The following is a 21250-nucleotide window of genomic DNA, read 5'->3' on the forward strand; positions in this document are numbered from 1 at the left end:
TGGCATGGTGACTGTCATATTTTTGTTGTCATTGTTTTGGCCGTGTCTGACTCTTTGTGACTCCATTTGAGGTTTTCTTGGCAGAGACATCATTTTCTTCTTTAGCTCCTTTTACAGATGAGGAAACTGAAACAAACAGGGTTCAATGATGTATCCAGTTGCTTCATAAATGCCTACTATTATTGTGGTTGAATCATAGGACTTTCTTCTAAATCTGTTGTGTGCAGACAACTCTGCCCAGAGAAGTAGAGACAGAGAATATCAAAACTGCCCCGCAGCCATGAACTATCAACTCTTTATTTACAATTTAATAAAACATACATGCAACACACCACAGGACTAAAAGGTGACAATTCTCCCCCTCCTACCATCAATCCCCTCCCCACCCTTAAAGAGGAAAACTTATCCCCCTAGAAAAGTTCCCAAGAATTCAGAAGACTGAATGACCAAAGACCTTGGGATCAGTTCATTCCACTGAGTTTCTCATCAATGAAAACCAATTTCAACCAAGAAGTCAGAACCAGAAGGTCAGAAGACATTGTAGGTTGAGGGTTGAGTCCTGGAGATTAGAGATTCATGACTGATAATTATTGTGGAAGAAAGATCGGGATTCCATCATAAACTAAAGATGTTTTTTGCAGGAAGTAAGATAATCCCTGCTACCTTTCTGTTTATCCTAGTAATTAGGACAAGCCAGAAAGGAGAAAGCACTGGAGCAATTGAAACAGTTCTAGCATTATTCATAATTTCTGCCACCAGAGATCAAAATGAGTTTATTGTTTTTGTTCATCCAAATGGCCTCTTTATCACTTGAGCGCTCAGTTTTCATTTTATTCTTCTTCCATACATTATGATATTGTTTTATAGTTTCTGGGTTTCACCAACAACAGGTCAGATCTCATTTTCATGAACTCCAGGAACTAGTTCAGTAATTTAGCTTTCCTGGAAATCATTAATTAGATATGATGGATATTTCTTGTAATATTAGGTGGTCTGGGAAAACCTGGAAATCTGAGTTACTAGTTCCCATTCCCTCCAAGTCAACTTAGAGTTTCCAGCTAAAATACAATGGTACCCTTTTTGTTTGAGGAGGAATCTGTAAGCTCTTCTGGACTGGGAAATGTATCTTCTACTGCATCTGTGGTCCTCCTCAGTCATTAGGACATAGCTTTCTACACAGTAGGCACCCAACACATGTTGACGAACTGGCTAAAGAAAGCCCTATGACACATTAATCTATTACTGGAGATGTAGTAGGAACTGAATCTGTGATTTAAGTGATTACGGGAAACTCTTAGGTGAGGAAATTCCTCTAGCAATGCGCTTTCTCAGATCACTGAAGGTCCCATAGCCTTGGACAATGACATATAGTGGATCTCAGATTTGAGCCTAGTTTTTCTTTTATTCACTTCATGACTCTAAAACTCCAATATGTGCCAATCACTATAGAAACTCTTAGTTTTTTGTTTTGTTTTGTTTAGTTAGTTTTCTGCTTAGCCAGGGGAATTGGGGTCAGTTCTGCTATTTTGAGGCTCTTCAACGTGGCACTTGTTACAAAACTCCCTCTCGGCAGTGCCTTAGTGCCTGATATCTCCGGCTTCTACAACTTGAGGATTATATTCATCTAGATTAAAGAAGGTTGAAGGGGGAGTTATGGAATCCCAGAACCAGAAGGAGGCTTGGAGGTGGTCTGGTTCAATTTTCATTCAATCAAATATCTCTTCCATGACATCATGGTCTACCCTTCTCCATCGGAAGACTTTCAGTAGTTGGGGAACCAATGCCTCTAGGGAATGGTCTCGACCACTTTGGGAAGGTTCTAATTGTTAGAAAGTTTTGCTTTCCCTGAGTCTAAAATTATTTCTCTATAACTTCCACCCATTAGATCTGGCCTCTAGGGCCAAGGAGAACAGATCCAGTCCGTTTCCCAAATGATACTTCCTTCATGTTCTCTCCAAATCTGGGCTTCCTAACCTGAGGTTGGAGAACTTGTTTTTTTTAAAAAGAGTATGTGTGTATGTAGTTTGTATACACGTAATGTAGCTATATGCACACATATACATATATTGTACATGTGAATACATTTATAACTGCATTTCAATTTTATTTATTTTCTTTGTAATTCTTTGTGTTTTCTTTTATTCATTTAAAAATATGTCTCAGAGAAGAAGTCCACAGATTTTACCAGATGCCCAAAGGGGTCCAAGACATACAAAAAAGTTAAGAATCCCTGTTCTAGGACTTCCCTTCTTCAAACTAAACATCCTGAGTTTCTTTAACCAATCCATGTAAGGTTTGATCACCTTCTGTACACTCTTCATTTTATCAATGTCTTTCTTAAAACATGATTCTTGGAAAAGATCATGATGCTTCAGATGTGGTCCGATCAGAGCAGAGGACAGTAGGACTGTCATATCCCTTATTCAGACTCTGGTGATTGTCCTCAATCTTAGAAGAGCATTGGGGTAGCCTATATCACAACAAAGAGCAGGGCTAGAGAAAATGGACTTCTATTACATCAGTAGAGACTTAGTTTAAACATTAGAAAGATCTTTCTGGTATTAAGGGTGATTAGACATTGTATGACTAGAGCCTGGACTTCCCTTAAGCCTAGAAGAAAGAGAGGTCTAGACAATTTCCATGGCTCTAATGCTTCTGAACTTAGATTTCTATGTAAGTAGATTTTGTTGGCTTCTAATGATGTGGTTCCTATTTAAAATCATCTACATGGCAGACCAAGAACTCTGTGAAATTGATACTCTTGGCCATCCAATTAGCTTTGCTCTGTTCTATGATGATGACTGTTTAGCCAACTGTCTCACAAATTTGTATCTTTAGTTATAAGGACTAGACAAGTGAGTATGAGACAAAAAGGCAGATTTAACTAAAAATTAGAAGAAAAATGAACTCAAAACCTCATACTCACCAGTGATATTGAGTTAGTAGCATCATATTTATACCTGAAGGACTTTATTGGATCATTGTACACTTACTAAGAGTTATTGGCATTTAAAATGGAAGCTCCTAGAGGGTAGGTAGCAGGTCTTTCCAAATCACTGTTTAGATAAACAAATACTGAATCCTTTTTTGATGAGGGTACATTGTGGTTTAGAGAAGGAAGATGGTGGCAAGAAGACCCTATTACCTCATCCAGCCACAGACTTTCCTAAGGCATATATCTAGCTCTCTTCTGCCAAAGAAGCAGAAAAACACAGAAAGTAAGTAAATTATCGTCTTTTCCTCTTCTCCCTCTCCCTCTCCAAGATGGTAGTAAATTAGCTTTCTTAGCAGAGTGAAATTAACTGATGAGTTATCTCTTCTTCTCCTGTAAATATTGCCAATGGTTCACATTTACTTTTATCATGGTAGTGCATTATCGCTTGGTGACAGGAGAGGGCACTCTTAGCATTGCCATCCATTGCAAATGGCTGAGTGAAGATGAAAGAAGTAGGGTTACTGGAGTTGGGGGTTGGCTGAGTTGGTGTCATTGATCAGTCCAAAGCTTCATTAAGCCCAGTGGGTCTGAAATCCCACTCTCCAGTCATTCTCTTTTCATAGTTGGGATGTTCAGATTCAGAGCCTCTGACAACCATCTGGTCCACTCTTTTTTGTATTCCCCATCACTAGTTATAAATAATTTGCCCCTTTTCCCAACCTTCCCAGGACATGATTCACAGGCAGATAGGGAAACTAGGCCATCACCTAGGTACTCTAAACATTAATGAATGATCCTTGGTCCCCACTAATGGACTCTGGCTCCACACATCTTCCTTTCCTTCGAGTGACTCTTCGGTTACGGTGAAATTTGGCGTAGCATCGGAGCCCTGTGCAAAGTAAACACAATAGTAAAGGAGGTGACCATCTGTACTGGTGGAGTAGAGAAACTCTGTATGCACACCCCATGTTTAAATACACACACACACACACACACACACACACACACGTGCATTCTCAATGGCTTTTAAAGTCTCTTTACCTCAAAATCTAGGATCCAACACTTTGCACTGGAATATGTCTGTTCTCTCCAAAGTTACTAATGATTGCCAACTCTTATGACCTTTTCTTATTCTTCATCCTTCTTGTCTTCTCTGCAGCCTTTAACATTGTCCATCACCTTCTTCTCTTTGACACTCTCTTCTCTCTAGCTTTCCATGACACTATTCTCTCCTGATTCTCCAACTTATTCTCATTCTCCTGGGTCCCCATCAATAAGCAAGAGTGTCCCAAGGGGTTCTAGCTCAAGTCCTCTTCTTTTTTCCTTCCACATTGTTTCACTTGGTGATCTTATCACTTCTCATGAATTTAATGACCATCTCTATGCTGATGTTTCTAAAATCTACTTGTCCATTCCTAAGCTCACTACTGACCTCCACTAGAACTAGATGTTCTGTAGACATTTTAAACTCAGCAAGTCCCAAACTGAACTTATCTTTCCTTCTAAAGCTTCCCCTCTTCCTAACTTCCCTATTGCTGTTGAGGGTACCACCAACCTCTAGTCACTCATACTTGCAACCTGTGTCATCTTTGACTCCTCACTCTCCCTTATCCCCCATATTCAATCTGTTGTCAAGGTCTATCCATTTTGCTTTTGTAATAATATCTCTCTCACATACCCTCTTCTCTCCTCTCACCCTGCCATCATCTTGATACAGGGGCTCATCAGCTTATACCTGGACTACTGCAATACCCTGCTGGGTGGTCTCCCTACTCCAGTTAATGTTTGGCTCAGTTGCCAAAGTGATCTTCCTAATCACAAATCTGACCATGTTACCTCCCTCCTGGCCCCACAAACTTCCATTCAATCAACCTCAGTGACTCTCTATCACCTCCTGGATCAAATAGAAAATTCTCTGTTTGGTATTCAAAGTCCTTCTTAATTTTCTTCTCCTTTCTCCCCGATCTCCAATCTTCTCTCCCAGTTGCCCACCATGTATTCTTTGATTCAGGAATGCTGGCCTCCTGGTTGTCCTCTACACAAACACAACATCCCCAACTCTGAGCAATTACACTGGTTTCTAGCCATCCCATTCCATGAACTTTGACTTTTCTCATCTCTCTGCCTCCATTTTCAGGCTTCCCTGACTTCCTTCAAATCTTAGTCTAAATCCTACCAGTCTTTCCTGATTCCCCCTTAAATTTTAATGCTTCCTCTCTTGATTACTTCCAATTTATCCTATTTATACATTATTTATATATAATTGTTTGCATGGTATCTCTTGAGAGCCAGGACTGCCTTTCTTTGTATCACCAATCCCCTTACCATGTAGGAGGGGCTTCATATAAGTTTACTGACTGATATTTAGAATTCATTTACTCATATTGCCAATGAAAACCAATGCCTCTCGATTGATTTTTTTTTTCCTGCCCTGACCATTAAATGTCTTTTCTACCTGACTTCAAGATAAGGTTCCTATGCTCAGGACAAAAGAGATTATTCATGAGTAACTAGGAACTCAACTGCTTTTTCATAGATTGTTATTTAGGGGTGATGTAGACTGTTTTTCCAGTCTTCTCTGCAGCCTATCTGCTTTTCCTCCTTATTTTAGTGACAGAACCTCAGGGAAGCCACTTCATACTAGTAACCTTTACTAATTTATTTTTCTTGAAATATTACTCCACTTTAGCAAAGCATTGGAAATTGAAGGGAAGCCCATCCATTGAGGAATGACTGAATAAGTTGTGGTATATGATTATGATGGAATACTGTTGTGTTCTAATGAATGAACAAGGCGAACATTGTCCACATTAACAGATAGTATGCAAAGATCAACTGAGAATGACTTTTCTCAGAAATACAATGATCCAAGATTTTCTAAAGATCTTATGATGAAAATCCTATCCATCTCAAAGAAAGAACCAATGAAATCTGACTGCAGGTTGAAGCATACATTTTTGACATTTTTCTTGTTGTGGTGGTATTCTGTATTTTCTTTCACAAGTACTAATATGAAAAAATATTTTCATGACTGCACATGTATAATTTATTTCAAATTGACTGTCTTTTAAATGAGGGGATAGGAGAGGGAAGGAGAGAGAGAATTTGATACTCAAAATTTAAAAAAAAAGAATGTTAAAATTGTTTTTTAAATGTAATTGGGGAAAAAATAAAATATTAAATGAAACAAAACAGCAGCAACAACAAAAGAAACATAACCCTACTTCCCCTGGGGAGAAGGCAAGGGCTTAGGTCACGTGGGACTAACTTCAGAGGGATTAACTAAGCAGATGGAGCTTTGGAAGCAAGCAGGTGGCTAGAGGGCTACAAAACAGCCTATCTTGGAACCCCAACATATTACCCCAAATCAATAAAGCAGAAAGAGGAGGGAGAACCACCTGCAATCTGCCAGATTTGCCTTAGTCTTGTTTGTTGTTTGGCGCTGCTGCTTCCAAATAAACAAACAACAGGGTGGATCTGAATTATGAATTTATTATAAGTCCTGGAAAGAGATTAGGGAAGCTAAGGCCCTTAGGTAAATTTTTTTCCATTAACTTCTCCCATAGGAGTTTCAAGAGACCCCATTCTCTATATTTGTTCCCCCAAAGGGAGGAGAAAGGACATTGACATGGAAAACTTCTCAACCATGGGGCAGCTAAAGGGAGACCAAGGAAATATTGCCTCTGTCCACTTGTGGAGGGGAGTCTCAAACAGGATTGGCAGCTGGCTTTCCTGATAAACCAAATACCTCCAACATTTTTACATTTCTCATCCCCAAAATACAATATTCAGAAGGCTTTGGCCTAAATTCTGCCCCCCCGCCCAATATCTCCCTATAGCTCACTCACTCTGGAACTAGGTTTAAATGATAAAAAATTTCTGTTGAATTCCTCCCCATTCTCCAAGAAGCCTCCTTTTCATCATCCCAATAAATCATAACCTCCTGGACCTCACATAATTGTTTATTTTGTTATCTTATATACTTGTAGCACAATAAAGTTTTTAAAACATTTTTACCTATTATCTTAAGGACTCATTTTACAAATGAGGAATAAGGGAACTAGGGGGATTTAGTAATAGTAATATATATTATATATATATATTTGTAATTATAGTCTGATATATATGTATATATATTTGTAATTATATTCTGATTTTATTCTCACAACCACTCTGGGAGGTAGGCATTTATTATCCTCATTTTACAATTAGGTAAACAGGTAAAGTAACTTGTCTAGGCCCACACAGCTAGTAAGCACATGAAGCAGGATCTGAATTCAGGTCTTCTTGACCCCAGGTTTAGTGTGGCATCCACTAAACTACCTACTTGTTAATATTATCTTACAAGAGCCTTATAACTTAATTAGTTAAGAACTAATTTTATAAAATGAGGAATCGGAGGACCAGATAGGAAAACAAATAATATGTAAAAATGTGATAAGGTTTGTAAAGCATTTTACATAGGTTACCTCATTTGAGTTTTACAACAACCTATGAGAAAACCAAGGCAAATAGAGATGAGTCGACTTACTTAGTTAATAATTGGCAAAGGTGGCATTTGAATCCAGATCTTTCTGACTTCCAAGTCTACCAATCAACCAATCAATTAATCAATCAACAGACATTCATTAAGGGCCTTTTATGAGCCTGACATTGGGGATACGGAGATAAAAATGAAGCCATCTCTGTCCTGAAGAATATTACATTTGTACAAATGGAATTGAATATTAAATCGATTCACTCTACCATGATGCCTCCTCAAAGTCCTGATTATGAAAAAACAGTATGAGAAATATGGATTTATGGTTCCCTCCCCATCTTACTCCAAAGGGAGCAGCAAAAGAAGTAGGCTAGACACAACTTACCTTCCATGCACATGCAGTCATCAAAACATTTGTTATTAAGGCCTCGGTTGTGAGGTTTGCAGAGATGTTCTCGTAAGTCACAGCAAGACCCTGCCAAGATAGCAAACATGGTCAGACTTGCCAGGCAGATCTCCTTTCCCTGCTCTCCCCTGAGAGACTGTCTCCCTTTAAAAGGAATCCATCATCTCCATGTCAGGGATGCAGCCCCGGAATAGAGGAGAGCAGGGGCCAGATGGTCTGGAGAGGCATCCCGCCAGGCTTACTGATGGATGTTATCACCAGAGGCTTCCTCCTGGGAGGGCCAAGATATCCAGCTGCCGGAGGCTATTTATTGATCACTGAGGAAGAACAAACTCTATGTGACTATCTGTTGGCAGGCCCAACAGAATCAGAGAATTTTGTATCTTGAGAGGATCTTAGAGATTATCTAATATACTTTATTAATAATAATAGCTAGCATTTAGATAGTGCCTACAAGTTTTTAAAACACCTTACAAATATTATCTCATTTTGTACTTACAATCCTGGGAGCAAGGTGTCATTATAATTCCAATTTTACAGATGAGAAAATCAAGGCAGATAGAGGTAAAAGGACTTGGCAGAACTAGGACGTGTCTGATACTAAATTTTAACTCAAATCTTCCCTTAAGCACCAGGTCTGGTACTCTGCAAAGAAACTGAAGACCAAGGCAGACACCTATAGGATGTGTCTACCTGCATAACTGGTCATACTAGTATGATGACCAATTGATTTCTTTTTTTAGGATTTTGCAAGGCAAATGGGGTTGAGTGGCTTACCCAAGGCCACACAGCTAGGTCATTATTAAGTGTGTGAGACCGGATTTGAACCCAGGTACTCTTGACTCCAGGGCGGGTGCTTTATCCACTGCGCCACCTAGCTGCCCTGACCAATTGATTGTTAAGACACCCTCTGAGTTTTTTGGCATTCCATAAAAATAAAACTGCTTCCTCTCAATAAATATTTTTGTCTCTTAAGCTCCGTTTTCTCATCTGTAAAACATGAATAATAAATAATAATAATAATAATAATAATAATAACTTTTCCTCTAATGGACTGAAGATCAAATGAGATAAACTATGTGAAGTATGCAAATTATGTAAGTGCTAGCTAATATTACTACAGATGGAATGAATGGCCAGCCTCCCATCCTCTCTGGGCCCCTGCTACCCCTCTGCTCTAACTTGGATGTCTCTTCCTCTTTAACCACCACCATCTCTTGAAGTTCCTCCCTCCCTTCCTTCAGGGTATATCCAAGATCTCCCCATTTCCATAAAATCCTCTGATTCTCCCTTGCCCAAGTTAAAGCAAGCTTTCTCCCTTCAAATTCTGCATATATTTTTTTTTTTGGTCAAGCCATCTTCTTTCCCCTAATAATTTGCCTTGTGGGGTGGGGGGGAAATGTCGTGAAATTCCTCCCAATGAAAGTCTTCAAACAGAGACTGAAGAGCCCCTTGTTGGGGTATTATAAAGAAATTCTTGGGTTTTTGTCCTTCATTTCAAAGAGGACGATGACATCAGGGAGGTGATGCCACGACAAGTAAGTGAGTTGGATTTAAATGAGGAGATGCTAGGCAAAGTTGCCAACCTCACTTTCTCCTCCAGCGTCATCTGAGTCCAGTGGCCAGATCTGGATCAGGATGACTGGAGATGGCCCTGGGTACAGTAGGGGACCTTGACCTTTTTAAGCTAAGATTTTCCATAAGTCTCAGTTTGACTGAGGCAATGCCCATGTGGTGATTAAGGTTAGGTAGGTATTGGTCATCATGGCCCCTGAGATCCCTTCTGATCCTAAGAGTTTGTGATTCTATTATCTCATCCTTCCTTGTATCATATCCTTGTATCATCCTTCCTGGTCCTCTCCTGTTCCTTGTCCTCTTAGGCATGTCACAAATATGCTCAAATACACGAGGCGTTCAATATTTGTTGAATTGATCAAACTGTGCAAAAAAAAATGGGGAAAAAAATCAACCAGTTGTTTGGTTTCCATGACTCCAAAAGCTTTTTGGATCCCACCCCACCCCTGCCAGAAACAATTTGTCATGGAAAACAGCTGTCAAATTTGCTTTGTGACAGGCTTGACAGCCATCATAGTCAACCAGGTGGCAGCATAAACAGGGGTTTCATTCATTACTCCCTGAAGATCTGTTGGCTGCGCGACAGAATGAGGACAGAATTTGACTCCATTCCTTTCAAATACGAAATGGTTGAGTGAGAGGAAATTTGGACTCTACTAAGAGACCATCTTTGAGTTCTACCATCCTTATTGGAGCATGGACTCTCCTGAGTGGGCTTGGACCACCTCCTTCTTTCCTTCTCCACTGTTGTCTCTATAGAATATTCCAAAGAAGGAGTACCTGGGAGACAGTCAAGATGGTGGTCACAGGGCTCCTCCTTAGTTGCTGAGGTTTCGTTGCCATAGCCTAGGCTTTTGCTCTGATGTTTTTCTGAAAAGTGAATATCCAGAATGAGACAGTTGATAGATGGACCACCCCGCCTCCGTCCCTTGTACATTGCTGCTCAGAATGCGGGAGAACAGCCCCTACTCCTGTCCCCCAGTTCATCTCTAGGTTTGCCATGGAACTCCGGGGATTGTTAGAGTTGGTTGGAAGAATCAGAGAATGACAGAAGGTGAGAATTAAAAGGGACCTTAGTGGCCATCTAATCTAATCTATATATGAACACATACCTGGACCTTAGAAAAACTGGAGAAGTTCTAGTGTCTACTAGCTACTAAGTTCTAGTAGCAGAGAATTCAGGGCTTTTGCAGTGTGACCATCCACATTTGACAGAGAAGGAAGCTGAGGTCTAGACATAATTGTGGATGTTACGGACAGTCTCCTGCCTATCACATAGTGGAATCAGAAAGTTAGTTTATTAATCTTTTAAGAGATTCTGAGAGAATTTTGGTGCTATGGCTAGGGAGTGAAATAACATTAAGATTTATGCTTCTAAAATGAACATTTCCATGTAGCAAAAAGGTGGATTTTCTCAATTTTTAGAACTATGGGCAACTTGGAGCACTTTGCCTTAAATCAATCAAGTAGTAAGTGCCTGTGGAAGAGTAGACATGGGCTACATTGAGACCAAAAGGAAACTGTTCCTGCCCTCAAGGAGCTTACATTTTCTTAGGGAAATAGCGGGTATATACAAATATGTATGCATGTATGCATATATATATACATATATATATATATATGAATGTTTACCAAATAAATTCAAGATAATTTGAGGGTGGAGAAAACAAGAGGAGATGAAAAAGCTGAGCTTTGAAGGAAATTAGAGATGTTAAAAGGTAGGAGTAGGGAGAAAGGGTATTCCAGGCATGAGGTATATAAAAATGTTATTAAAAATGTTATTATATAAAAATAATGTTATTTCACTCCCTAGCACAATTTCTATCAGTTTCAGTTTATTTCTGTACAACCGACTATATTTCATTATAGAGTCAAATAGCACTATTTCTAAGCATCTAGATGGTTCAGTAGATGGAGTACTGGCACTGGAGTCAGGAAGATTCAAATTCAAATCCTGCTTCACATACTGCCCACCTCTATGATCCTGGGCAAGTCACGTCATCCCTATTTGCCTTGGTTTTCTCATCTGTAAAATGGAGATGATAATAATAGTGCCTACTTTCCAGGATCCAATGAGATATATTTGTAAAATGCTTTGCAAACCTTACATTTTTATATATTTGCTATGAACCTAGGGTCACTTGGAGTCTAAAATTGAGCTATGGATTGAACTCTTACAGATTGATCTATGAGGACCTTTACACAACTCAGTAATCAGTGGATCAAATGTTTTTTTAAAAATGAGGCACAGAAACAAGCTCTGAAGATAGAATCATTCTTGGTTGATGATTTCAACCATTGAGCCATTCTCTAGGACTGTGACCAGTGTGGAGCAGAAAGAATAGAAGATTTGCAGCCAGAGTATCTGAATTCAAATCCTGTTTCTGCCACTCACCAGTGACTTTGGGGAAGTTATTTCCCTCTCTTGTTCTTAAGTTTCTCATGTCATCTAAGGTCCAGGTATGTGTTCAGGGGTTTGGACAAGGTGACCTGTGAAGTCCATTCCAACTTGCCATTTTAGGAATGAATTTGAAAGGCTAGCAATGAAAAGCAGCCTTGTTCTGGTTAACCAGCAGGCTGAGGTTACAGAAAGGTTTTCATTCTGCTACTGGGGGGGGGGGGGGGGAGATTTCCTCCTTATTAGAGAGACTCCTCAGTGGAACAGCCTGCCCTGCAACTAGAGGTTAGATGACTTCTCCAAGTAGAGTTTAGACAGCTCTGATCACAAAGATGCTTTCAAGGGGATTCTTTTTCAAGTAGAGGCTAGATTCCTGGTTTTTGAGAGATTATGTAATTCTGTGAATCACATTCCCTCCTTCTAGCCCCAAACCCTAGCAGGGGGGAAAAAACCTAAATTGACCCAGGATGAAGAGGAAGGATAGGGAAGATATACCTTTCTTCTTAGCATATGGCCACACGTCTGGTTTTAAATCTTCATAATCCGTCCAGTCAAACAAAGTCATATCCAGGGTGGGCATCACATCTCCATCAGGTCTGATTCGAGCCTGGCGAAGATAAGGAGAAAGATCAATAAAATTATATAAGTTCAAAAAATCAGAGTTAGAGAAAGCCAGGTTTACAAAGGAGGGACCAGTGGATCATTTACTCTATTAATAAAGCATCTCAGACCAAGACTGACCTGGTTCATTCTGGACCCCAAAAATCACTTTGGTTCTAGGTTTTCTGCAGCTATAAGGATTTATTCATTAGTTAATGTATTCTGGATTATGTCCATCAAAACATGAATTATTCATTAGCATCTGTGAGGAAAAGTCACACCTCACTCCCTTTAGACTATTTTTACATCATAGATCTCTTGGACAATGTCAGGTGAAGCCCCTGGACCCCTTCACAGAATAATATTTCTATTTTTTATTTTTTTTGTTTTTTTGCAAGGCAATGGGGTTAAAGTGACTTGCCCAGGGTCTCACAACTAGGTAATTAAGTGTCTCAGGCTGGATATGAACTCAGGTCTTCCTGACTCTAGGGCTGGTGCTCTAATTAATATGCCACCTAGCTTCCCCTAGAACAATCTTTTTAAATACTTAAGATAAAAAACACAGGGATTACAAAGGAAAACAAATGATTATTTAATCTTCAAAATGAACATTTATACTTCAGAAATCAGCAAATACTATATATTGGGACTTGACTTCTTGTTTTGTTGAATTCTAGACAACATGATAGAGAAAATGTAAATAATGTGGATTTAAAAATATGTTAATAATGAAGTTTGAAATTTTAAACTGCGTGTTGTGTGCATTTTTTGAGAGCTGGTTGTTAAACATTTATCAGCACATTCTGGATGTAGAGCTTCTGAGAATTAAATTCAATATATTGAATTTAAGTGACATACCAGCCTGGGCCTCCCCTGGATCAGAGATTGCAGGTATCTACTATATAGCATCCAGTTTAATTCCTTTCTTTTACAGTTATTTCTCAGTTGTGTCTAACTTCCTTGACTCCATCTGGGGTTTTCTTGGCAGAGCTACTGGAGTAGTTTGCTTTTCCCTTCTCCTGTTCATTTAACAGAGGAGGAAACTGAGGCAAACAGGGTAAAGTGACTTGCCATGGATCACACAGGTAGTAAGCATCTGAGGCTGGCTTTGTACTTGGTGCTTTACCCACTTTGCCACCCAGTTGCCCTCATTTTACAGACTAAATGATTATCTTGAGGTCACACAAGTAGTAAGTGGTAGAACCAGGGTTCAAACTTAGGTATCATAGGGGCGGCTAGGTGGTGCAGTGGATAAAGCACCAGCCCTGGAATCAGGAGGACCTGGGTTCAAATCTGGTCTCATACACTTAATTACCTAGCTGTGTGGCCTTGGGCAAGCCACTTAACCCCATTTACCTTGCAAAACAACTAAAAAAAAAACAACTTAGGTGTCATGATCCAAGTTCAGTATTCTTTCCAGTAGATGCGTGCAAACAAAGCTTTCCTCTATCTGATGGTGAGTTAGTAGTTTGAGTTTTTGTGCAGAGAATGTACAACAAACCTACACACAGAAAGACACAGAGAATCTGGAGTCTCTGCCCTTCTCTTTCTGGTTTGGGGGAGCACCCTTTTCTTCAGGATCAGGTTCCTTTTCCTAACACTTTTCCTCCTTCTAGAACAAAAGACCTCTAAGAGTCTGGGGAAGCCCATGGATCCTTTTTTAGGATAATTTTTTAAATACATTGAATAAAATATAGAATGTTATAATGGAAACTAATTATGTTGAAATACAACGATCAAAAAATATATATTTTTAAGGTTTTGAAGGGTGAAGAGTTAAATGGAGATCTTCCCCATCAGCTATCATAGTCCAAGGAGAAGGAACTTCCCTAGCACACTGAACTGACATATTATTGATCAAGACATGTTCCAGGGAAGGGAGTGCTGGGGAACATTCCTAGTAAACATGTTTTGGGGTCCACACCTTGGGGCTTCACCTATCCCTAGGTGTTTACCTCAAGACACCTGGAGAAAGTGATTGTACTCCTCAGGATCTGAGGGTGTTTTGGCCAAACTCAAGAATCATTCATTGAGTTCAGATGAAGGCCCATTGATCACTGAGTTTAGTTCTGTAAACCCTTGGATCTGTTGTGAGCACTATAAAGGTCTTACTTGGGAAAGTGGGCTTTGGAAGTCCATCCCTTTGGAAAGGATGCTCTGCTGAAGGGACTTTCCTAATCAAGACCCTGGGGGCTGTGTTGTGACAGCTGGGAACTTCCCTAGCCAGATTTCCAGGTTTGTTGGAGTCTCCTTGTTTGGATGACTATTTTTTTCCTCCTTTATCTCTTATCTTTCCTTTATCTGTGCTGATGTTATACATATATAAGTGTGTATAATCTTGGGTTATAAGTATATTAATCATGAAAATTCTGATTTAAAGACTTAAGAGAAATAATGTGTCATTGTGGGACAGATTTGGATCCACTGAATTAAAAGTCTACACAGCATGTAATCCTTTCCATTATAGGTTCTTAGACCCCAGGTTAAAAATTCTTGTCCCAAGGTATGTATGTCTAGTTTTATGTTGCTGAGATCTGGTTTCTAACCCTGGCTCTGGTACTGACTAGTGGTATGACCCTGGGCAAGTGCCTTCTCTTTTCTGTACCTTGGTTTTCTCTTTTTCTTCCTAGACATTCAGATGGCGTAGTGGCTAGAGACCTGGACCTGGAACCAGGATGTTCTGAATTTAAATCTAGCCTCAGATATTACTCTTAACCTCTGTCTGCCTCAGTTTCCTTATCTGCAAGATGAGGATCACAATAGCACTAAGATTCTTGGGAGGAAAAAAATGAGATATTTGTAAAGTGTTTTGCAAACTTCAAGCATGATAAAATGTTAGTTATTATTATTATTATTAAAATGAAGGAATAGAATGGAATATTCTTTAGGGGTACTAATATTTTGTGGGTCCCTGATTCCTTACCAAGGGCCGTGGGGATGTAACGGGTAGGACTGGTGATTCTTCAGTGGAGGCTGATGTCTCAAATGTGGACAAGAAGAGGATGGTGGGGGCCAGGCTAGTGGATGATTCTTCCATCGGGCCATTGGATGCCAGATCCTCAGAGAGTTCTACCTTCTTGATCAAAGAGCTAGGCTTTGGATCCAGACTTCTGCCTATTAAAGGGGACAAAGGTACTGAAGTCATTTAAGGGCCCTCTTTCCATACCACAAGAACTGGTCAAGTCAATTAGGCAACTAGACTAAATCACAGAAACTCAGGATTCAAAGGGACCAAGAGAAATGATTTCCCTCTATGATTTACCCAACGAGTGGTCATTTAGCCTGGCCTGAACTAGGAAGGAGGGTACATGGAGGAATGGAGGGGAGTGGAGGGGAAATGAAAACTGGGGAAGGCTGCTGAGTGGGTGTTTAAGAAATGTGTGTGTGTGTGTGTGTCTGTGTGTGTCTGTGTGTGTCTGTGTGTGTATGTGTGTATGTGGTGTGTGTGTGTCTGTGTGTCTGTGTGTGTGTCTGTGTGTGTGTGTGTGTGTGTGTGTGTGTGTGTGTGTGTGGTGGAGAGAGACAGAGAGAAAGCAAGAGAGAGAAAGAGAGATAGAAAGAGGGAGAAATATAGAGACAGACAGATAGGGTGGGGGTGAGAGAGAGAGAGACAGAGAGAGGGAGGAAGAGGGAGAAGGAGAGAGAGGAAGAGGGAGAGGGAAGGAGAGAGAGAGAAGAAGGCAACTAGACAGAGACACACACACACACACAGAGAGAGAGAGAGAGAGAGAGAGAGAGAGAGAGAGAGAGAGAGAGAGAGAGAGAGAGAGAGAGAGAGAGAGAGAGAGAGAGAGAGACAGAGAGAGAGAGAGAAAAGGAAGACCCATGAGCACTGGGAGATAATGTAGTATGGAGGGGGTCTTATTTTGAAAAAATATTGAAAGCAAGAAACAACAACCCCAGGTCTTTTTCTCAAATTAAAAACAAAGCAACAACAAAAATTTAAAAACAACAACAAAATATGGTCTTTGGCTTCAACACCCAGACAATAGAATCAGTTTGGAGAACCTAGCCTTAAAAAATTCCTAAAATTGTAAAAAAAAAATGTCACAGTCTAGGAGGGATTTCAGCACACAGAGTGTCAGAGCTTTAAAAAAAGAGCACAGGATGTCAAAACTGGAGGAGGTCTCAGAACATGGATTGTCAGAGCTTTGAGGGCCTTAGAGGTCATCTGTTCAAGCTGTTGTCCTTCCTTCCTTCCTTCCCACCCTCCTTTCCTCCTCCTTCCCTTCCTCCTTCCTTCCTTCTTTCCTTCCTTTCCTCTCTCCCCCCACCACTGTCTGTCTCTCTCCCCCCCCTTTTTCCTCTCTCTGTCTCTGTCTTCTTTCTGTCTGTCTGTCTTTCTGTCTCTTCTCTTTCTCTCTGTCTCTCTCATTGTCTCTGTTTCTGTCTCTGACTCTCTTCTCTCTCCCTCTCTCCCCCTCTCCCCCTCCTCAAAGCTTTTATATTTTCAAGCTGAAGAAACTGAGGCCAACATCTCCAGTCCTTCTCAGATGCTCATTATCAAAATCAACTGTTCCTAAGAGCAACTCAATATAGAAACAGCTGCAGACTGAGAATCTAAGCTGAGGAGACTCTCAGGCTTGGTATGGCTGGGCTGCCAGGATGCCAGGCAGAGAGAATCGGTTTGGGGGAGGGTGGGCAGCAGAGATGACATCCTCCCTGAGTGATTTGCATTTTCTCATTCCACCAGTAGATCTTGTCTGGCTGTGCACAGAGGGTGATGCCAAAGACATCTGCTTGTTGTCACACTTGAAGACATCCAGGGGAAAAAAAAACCCTGCTTTTGTGAAAGCTGCCTGGCAAGAGCCGTCCCTGAAGCCCACTGACTTCCGTTGAGTGAATTCAGCTGCTTTGGGGCAGGAAAGCCCCTTTCCTGGAAAAGACCTGAGTGACATCTCCCTCTCTGGTCAGATGTGTCTGTAAGCAGCACATGGAACACGGCCTATCTTGTAGTTAGTATTTTATGTATTGATGTGACCAAGTGAAATGATTTAGGATTGGGAGGATCTGGGGTTCAAATCTTGCCTTTGCTGCCTATGTGACATTGGGCAAATCTCTTTCCCAAGCCTCGTCGGTAAAACAAAGGAATTTGGACAACCAGATCCACTGAGTGGTTTTAACTTCAGAAGAAGGATACACCAATAAAAGTCAGATTAATTGTATATAATGAAATTATTAGCAATTATATTAGATATATGTAATTGAATCATTATGATTTAAAATTCATAAAGTGGTTTTACATGTGCTAACTTAGTGGATCTTTACAACAACCTTGAGAATTAGGTGCTAATTATTTCCCCTCATTTTGTAGCTTAAGAAATTGAGGCAAACTAAATTAGAGTCAAACAGCTAGTAAGTATCTAGGGCAGCATTCAAACTCAAGTCTTCCTGAATCCAGACCCAGTGCTCTATCCACTGAGCTCACCTAGCTGCCCACCTGGAGAGTTAGGAGAGTCTTGGGTTTAAACCCTCCTGCTAGTTATGTGACCCAGAAGAAGTGATTTTCTGAGCATCAGTTTTCTCATCTGTAACATGGGAGTGATAGTGCTTCCCCTCTGATGATTATCTCCAACTTATTCTGTACATTTCTTATTGCACATAGCTGTTTATATGTTGTTTCTCCCATTTGACTGGGAGCTTCTTGAGGGTAGGGCTGCCTCTTGCCCTTCTGTGTATCCCTAGCATTTGGCCACAAGCCTGGAACACAGAGGGAGCTTTAATAAATGCCTTACACTCTTCCATGAGTATAATAGAATTATGTATTTGGCATCGGAGGCCCCCCCCCAGCTCAAATTGGACTTCAATACTTACTACCAATAACTTACCAATAAACCAGGAAGCATTTGTTAAATCAATAAGCCTGGCTGGGCAACATGCTAGATGCTAATCTCTACCAGCAGTGGCTTGAATGATCTTGGCCAAGTGATTTACCCTGTCCAAGTCTCAGTTTAATCATCTATCAAGTGAATGAAGAGTATGGAGACCAGGCCCCAAGATCTCCTGAAGGAACTGAGGATGTTTAGCCTGGAGAAGAAAAAAACATGGGAGCCAGGGATTGGGGAGGGAGGTGAGGGAAGGGCTACCATCTTCAAGTATAATTGTATGGAAAAGGGATTAAGATTTGTTTTGTTGAGGCCCAACAGGGCAGAACTAGGAACAATGGGTAAAGGGTTCTAAGAGCAGGGTTTAGTACTGAAGTCAAGAAAAACCTCCTAAAAATTGTCGTTGTCAATTCAAGCCTTTCTGCTCTGTTTTCTTGGCAAAGATGTTGGAGCCATTTCCTCCTCTAGCCCATTTTACAGATGAGGAAACTGAGGCAAACAGGATGAAGTGATTTGTCCAGTGTCACACAGCTAGTAAGAATCTGAGGCTGCATTTGAACTTTAGGTCTTCCTGACTCCAGGCCAGGCACGTTATGCAATGTGCCACCTAACTGACCCTCCTAAAAATTATGATTGTCTAAAACTGAAATGAGGAGTTCCAGAAGGTAGGACTGGGTTCACTTCATAGAAGATTTCCAACAAAGGCTTAAAATGTAGGCAATAAGGTAGATTTAGAAGTGGAGGGAACCTCCATGATCATCTAAGTCAGCTCCCTCATTTTATAGAGAAGAAAACTAACTAGACTAGTTGGTAGCTAACTATCCAACTAGTTATCTAACTACCCAACTAACCAACTAACTAGCTAACTAAACACCCAGAGGGGATGTGACTTGGTCAAGATGACAGATAGAACTGGAGTGATATTGTGGCAGAATTGGGATTTGAACCTGAATCCAAATTGAATATCTTTGTTCAGGCACATTTTGGAATAACTGACTTCTAAAGGTCTCTTCTGCCCCTCAGATTCTGTGATTCTATGAATGGGTTAAATGAGACCAAAGGAGCCTGGGGAAGCCTATGGGCTTTAAAATGTATAAATTAAACTGCATATGATTATGAAAGGTAGTGAAAATAAAGATGTCACAGACTCCCTGAAATCTAGTCATGATTCCAGAGACTCAGAGTTAAGAAGACTTCCAAGGTCCTATCTTCCTCTTAATATGATAAACCCAGTTTTCTCCATCCAACACACACACACACACACACACACACACACACATACTCAGAGATACACAGAGACAGACACACACACACAGAGGCACAGACATACAGACACACATAGACTTACATAGATACACATAGACAAGCAAACAGAAATATAGTCAGCAACACAGACACACATAGACACAGAAACATACTCAGAGACACAGACACAAACATACATAGACACTCAGAGACATAGACACACACACACACAGACCTGCACAGAGACACACAACCCCCCCCCCCCCAAGGTAGGCATAAGGGCCGCCAGGGGAGATAGGGGCTGGTCAGATACCTCGATGATGCTTCCCTCTGTCCCTGCGCCTCTTGTTGTGTCTATTGTGTTTCCTCCCTCTTTCAAACTGATTGTCCCTCTCAGGATAGGGGAACTCAAAGCCCAGAAAGCCATCCTTCTCCTGCACCAGGCCGGCGGGGCCCTGGCCAGCCAGAGTCTCCTCCGGTCCAGGGAGCATCCCTGGCATCCTGGAGGCCGCGGTCCGGCCGGGTATGTGGGCTCTGCCCTTCTTGTTCAGCCCATGCTTCCGTGTGTGCCGGGCCTGGGGCTCCCAGAGCTCTGGGCTCTGCCGGTTGATGTTATTCTCTGGGACGTTGCCATCCTTAGGAGCAGATTGCAGAGCACCCGTGAAGCTTGGCTGGGAGAGGACCAGGATCCAGAGGAGAAGCCTCGGGGAGAAGCAGCTGGCAGATGCTGCCATGGCCCTTGGCCTCTGCAAGGTGATAACAGAATACATTCTCTAAGATTCTACATGCCAGAGATACTCTATCTCTCAACTCCAGAAATTTCTCATGGTCTTCCCTGGCTTGCTTCAAATTCCAGCTAAAACTCACCTTCTCCAGGAAGTCTTTCTTGATTCCTCATTAATCCTGATGCCTCCTTCCTGTTGATGATGTCTACTTGATTCTTTGCATAATTTGTTTGGTGGTTTTACAATCATTAGATTGTAAGCCCCTTGAAGGCAAGGACTATTTTTTGCCTCTTTTTGTATTCCCAGGACTTTACTCATGGTACACACTTAATAAATGTTTATTGACTGATTAATTGGTTGATTGATCTGGGAGTTTCCTCATAAGAATGTCCACATACCAATGACATTAAAGGTTTGATTCACCAAAAAGAAAAAAAAATTCTAGGAATTATATAATTCTTAAGTCCATGAGTCCTTATCTAATCTTTTCCTCAACTATAAAATACCACCTTGTTGGACTAGAGGGTAGAGCACTGAATCTGAAGTTAGAAAGACCTGAATTCAAATGCTCACAATTTGTGTGACCCAGGAGAGTCACTTGCCCTGTCTGTCTCAATTGCCCCATCTGTAAAAGAGGGGATAATAACACCACTTGCTTTCCCAGCATTGTTGTCAAGCTCACACAGTATTTGTAAAGTTATTTGAAAAGCTCTATAAATATCAGAAGTTATAATTAAAATAGGAGACAGGGTAGACTCCATGGTTTTTGAGACCCTTTATAAGATCTAAATCTATAATCTTATGTGAAGGTCACATAACTTCCGGGGTCTCAATTTCTTTTCTGTGAAATAGGAGGATTGGATTGGATGTTGGACTCCACAGCTTCCAGGCTCTCTTTTAACTCTAAAAAAAGTCTTTTTTTTTTTTCCTTTCTGGCTGACTCATGCTTCCCATAGATTGAAAAAGGAGCCAGTGCTGGGGCTTCATAGGGAAAAAGTTGCCTGCTGCTTGGAAAGCCCCATCTGGAATGATCAGGCTATAACATTCAGTGCATTTTCCTC

The 21250-nt window shown here is 40.8% G+C and overlaps 1 protein-coding gene across 1 annotated transcript; it reads right to left on the reverse strand.

Moving 5' to 3' along the window:
• Window positions 1-429: 429 nt before the first annotated feature.
• Window positions 430-20201, reverse strand: DRAXIN (dorsal inhibitory axon guidance protein). The gene is made up of 6 exons (XM_074192122.1): window positions 19778-20201; window positions 15318-15508; window positions 12290-12401; window positions 10177-10266; window positions 7801-7890; window positions 430-3824 (listed from the first exon to the last, which is right to left on the reverse strand). Exons 1-6 carry the CDS (start codon window positions 20196-20198, stop codon window positions 3712-3714), a joined length of 1017 nt encoding a protein of 338 aa, XP_074048223.1. The 5' UTR covers window positions 20199-20201; the 3' UTR covers window positions 430-3711.
• Window positions 20202-21250: the final 1049 nt, after the last annotated feature.

This window comes from Macrotis lagotis, chromosome 1, assembly GCF_037893015.1.
Source record: "Macrotis lagotis isolate mMagLag1 chromosome 1, bilby.v1.9.chrom.fasta, whole genome shotgun sequence".
Lineage (NCBI taxonomy): Eukaryota > Metazoa > Chordata > Mammalia > Peramelemorphia > Peramelidae > Macrotis > Macrotis lagotis.

What these genes read in the sequence shown, in the direction of transcription:
- DRAXIN (XM_074192122.1), bottom strand. Translation starts at nt 20,198, where the DNA reads ATGGCAGCATCTGCCAGCTGCTTCTCCCCGAGGCTTCTCCTCTGGATC. An exon ending in CAGAGGGAAGCATCATCGAG is followed by an intron (nt 15,509 to 19,777) that starts GTATCTGACCAG and finishes CCCCTTTAATAG; the next exon opens with GCAGAAGTCTGGATCCAAAG. An exon ending in TTACATCCCCACGGCCCTTG is followed by an intron (nt 12,402 to 15,317) that starts GTAAGGAATCAG and finishes TATCTTCGCCAG; the next exon opens with GCTCGAATCAGACCTGATGG.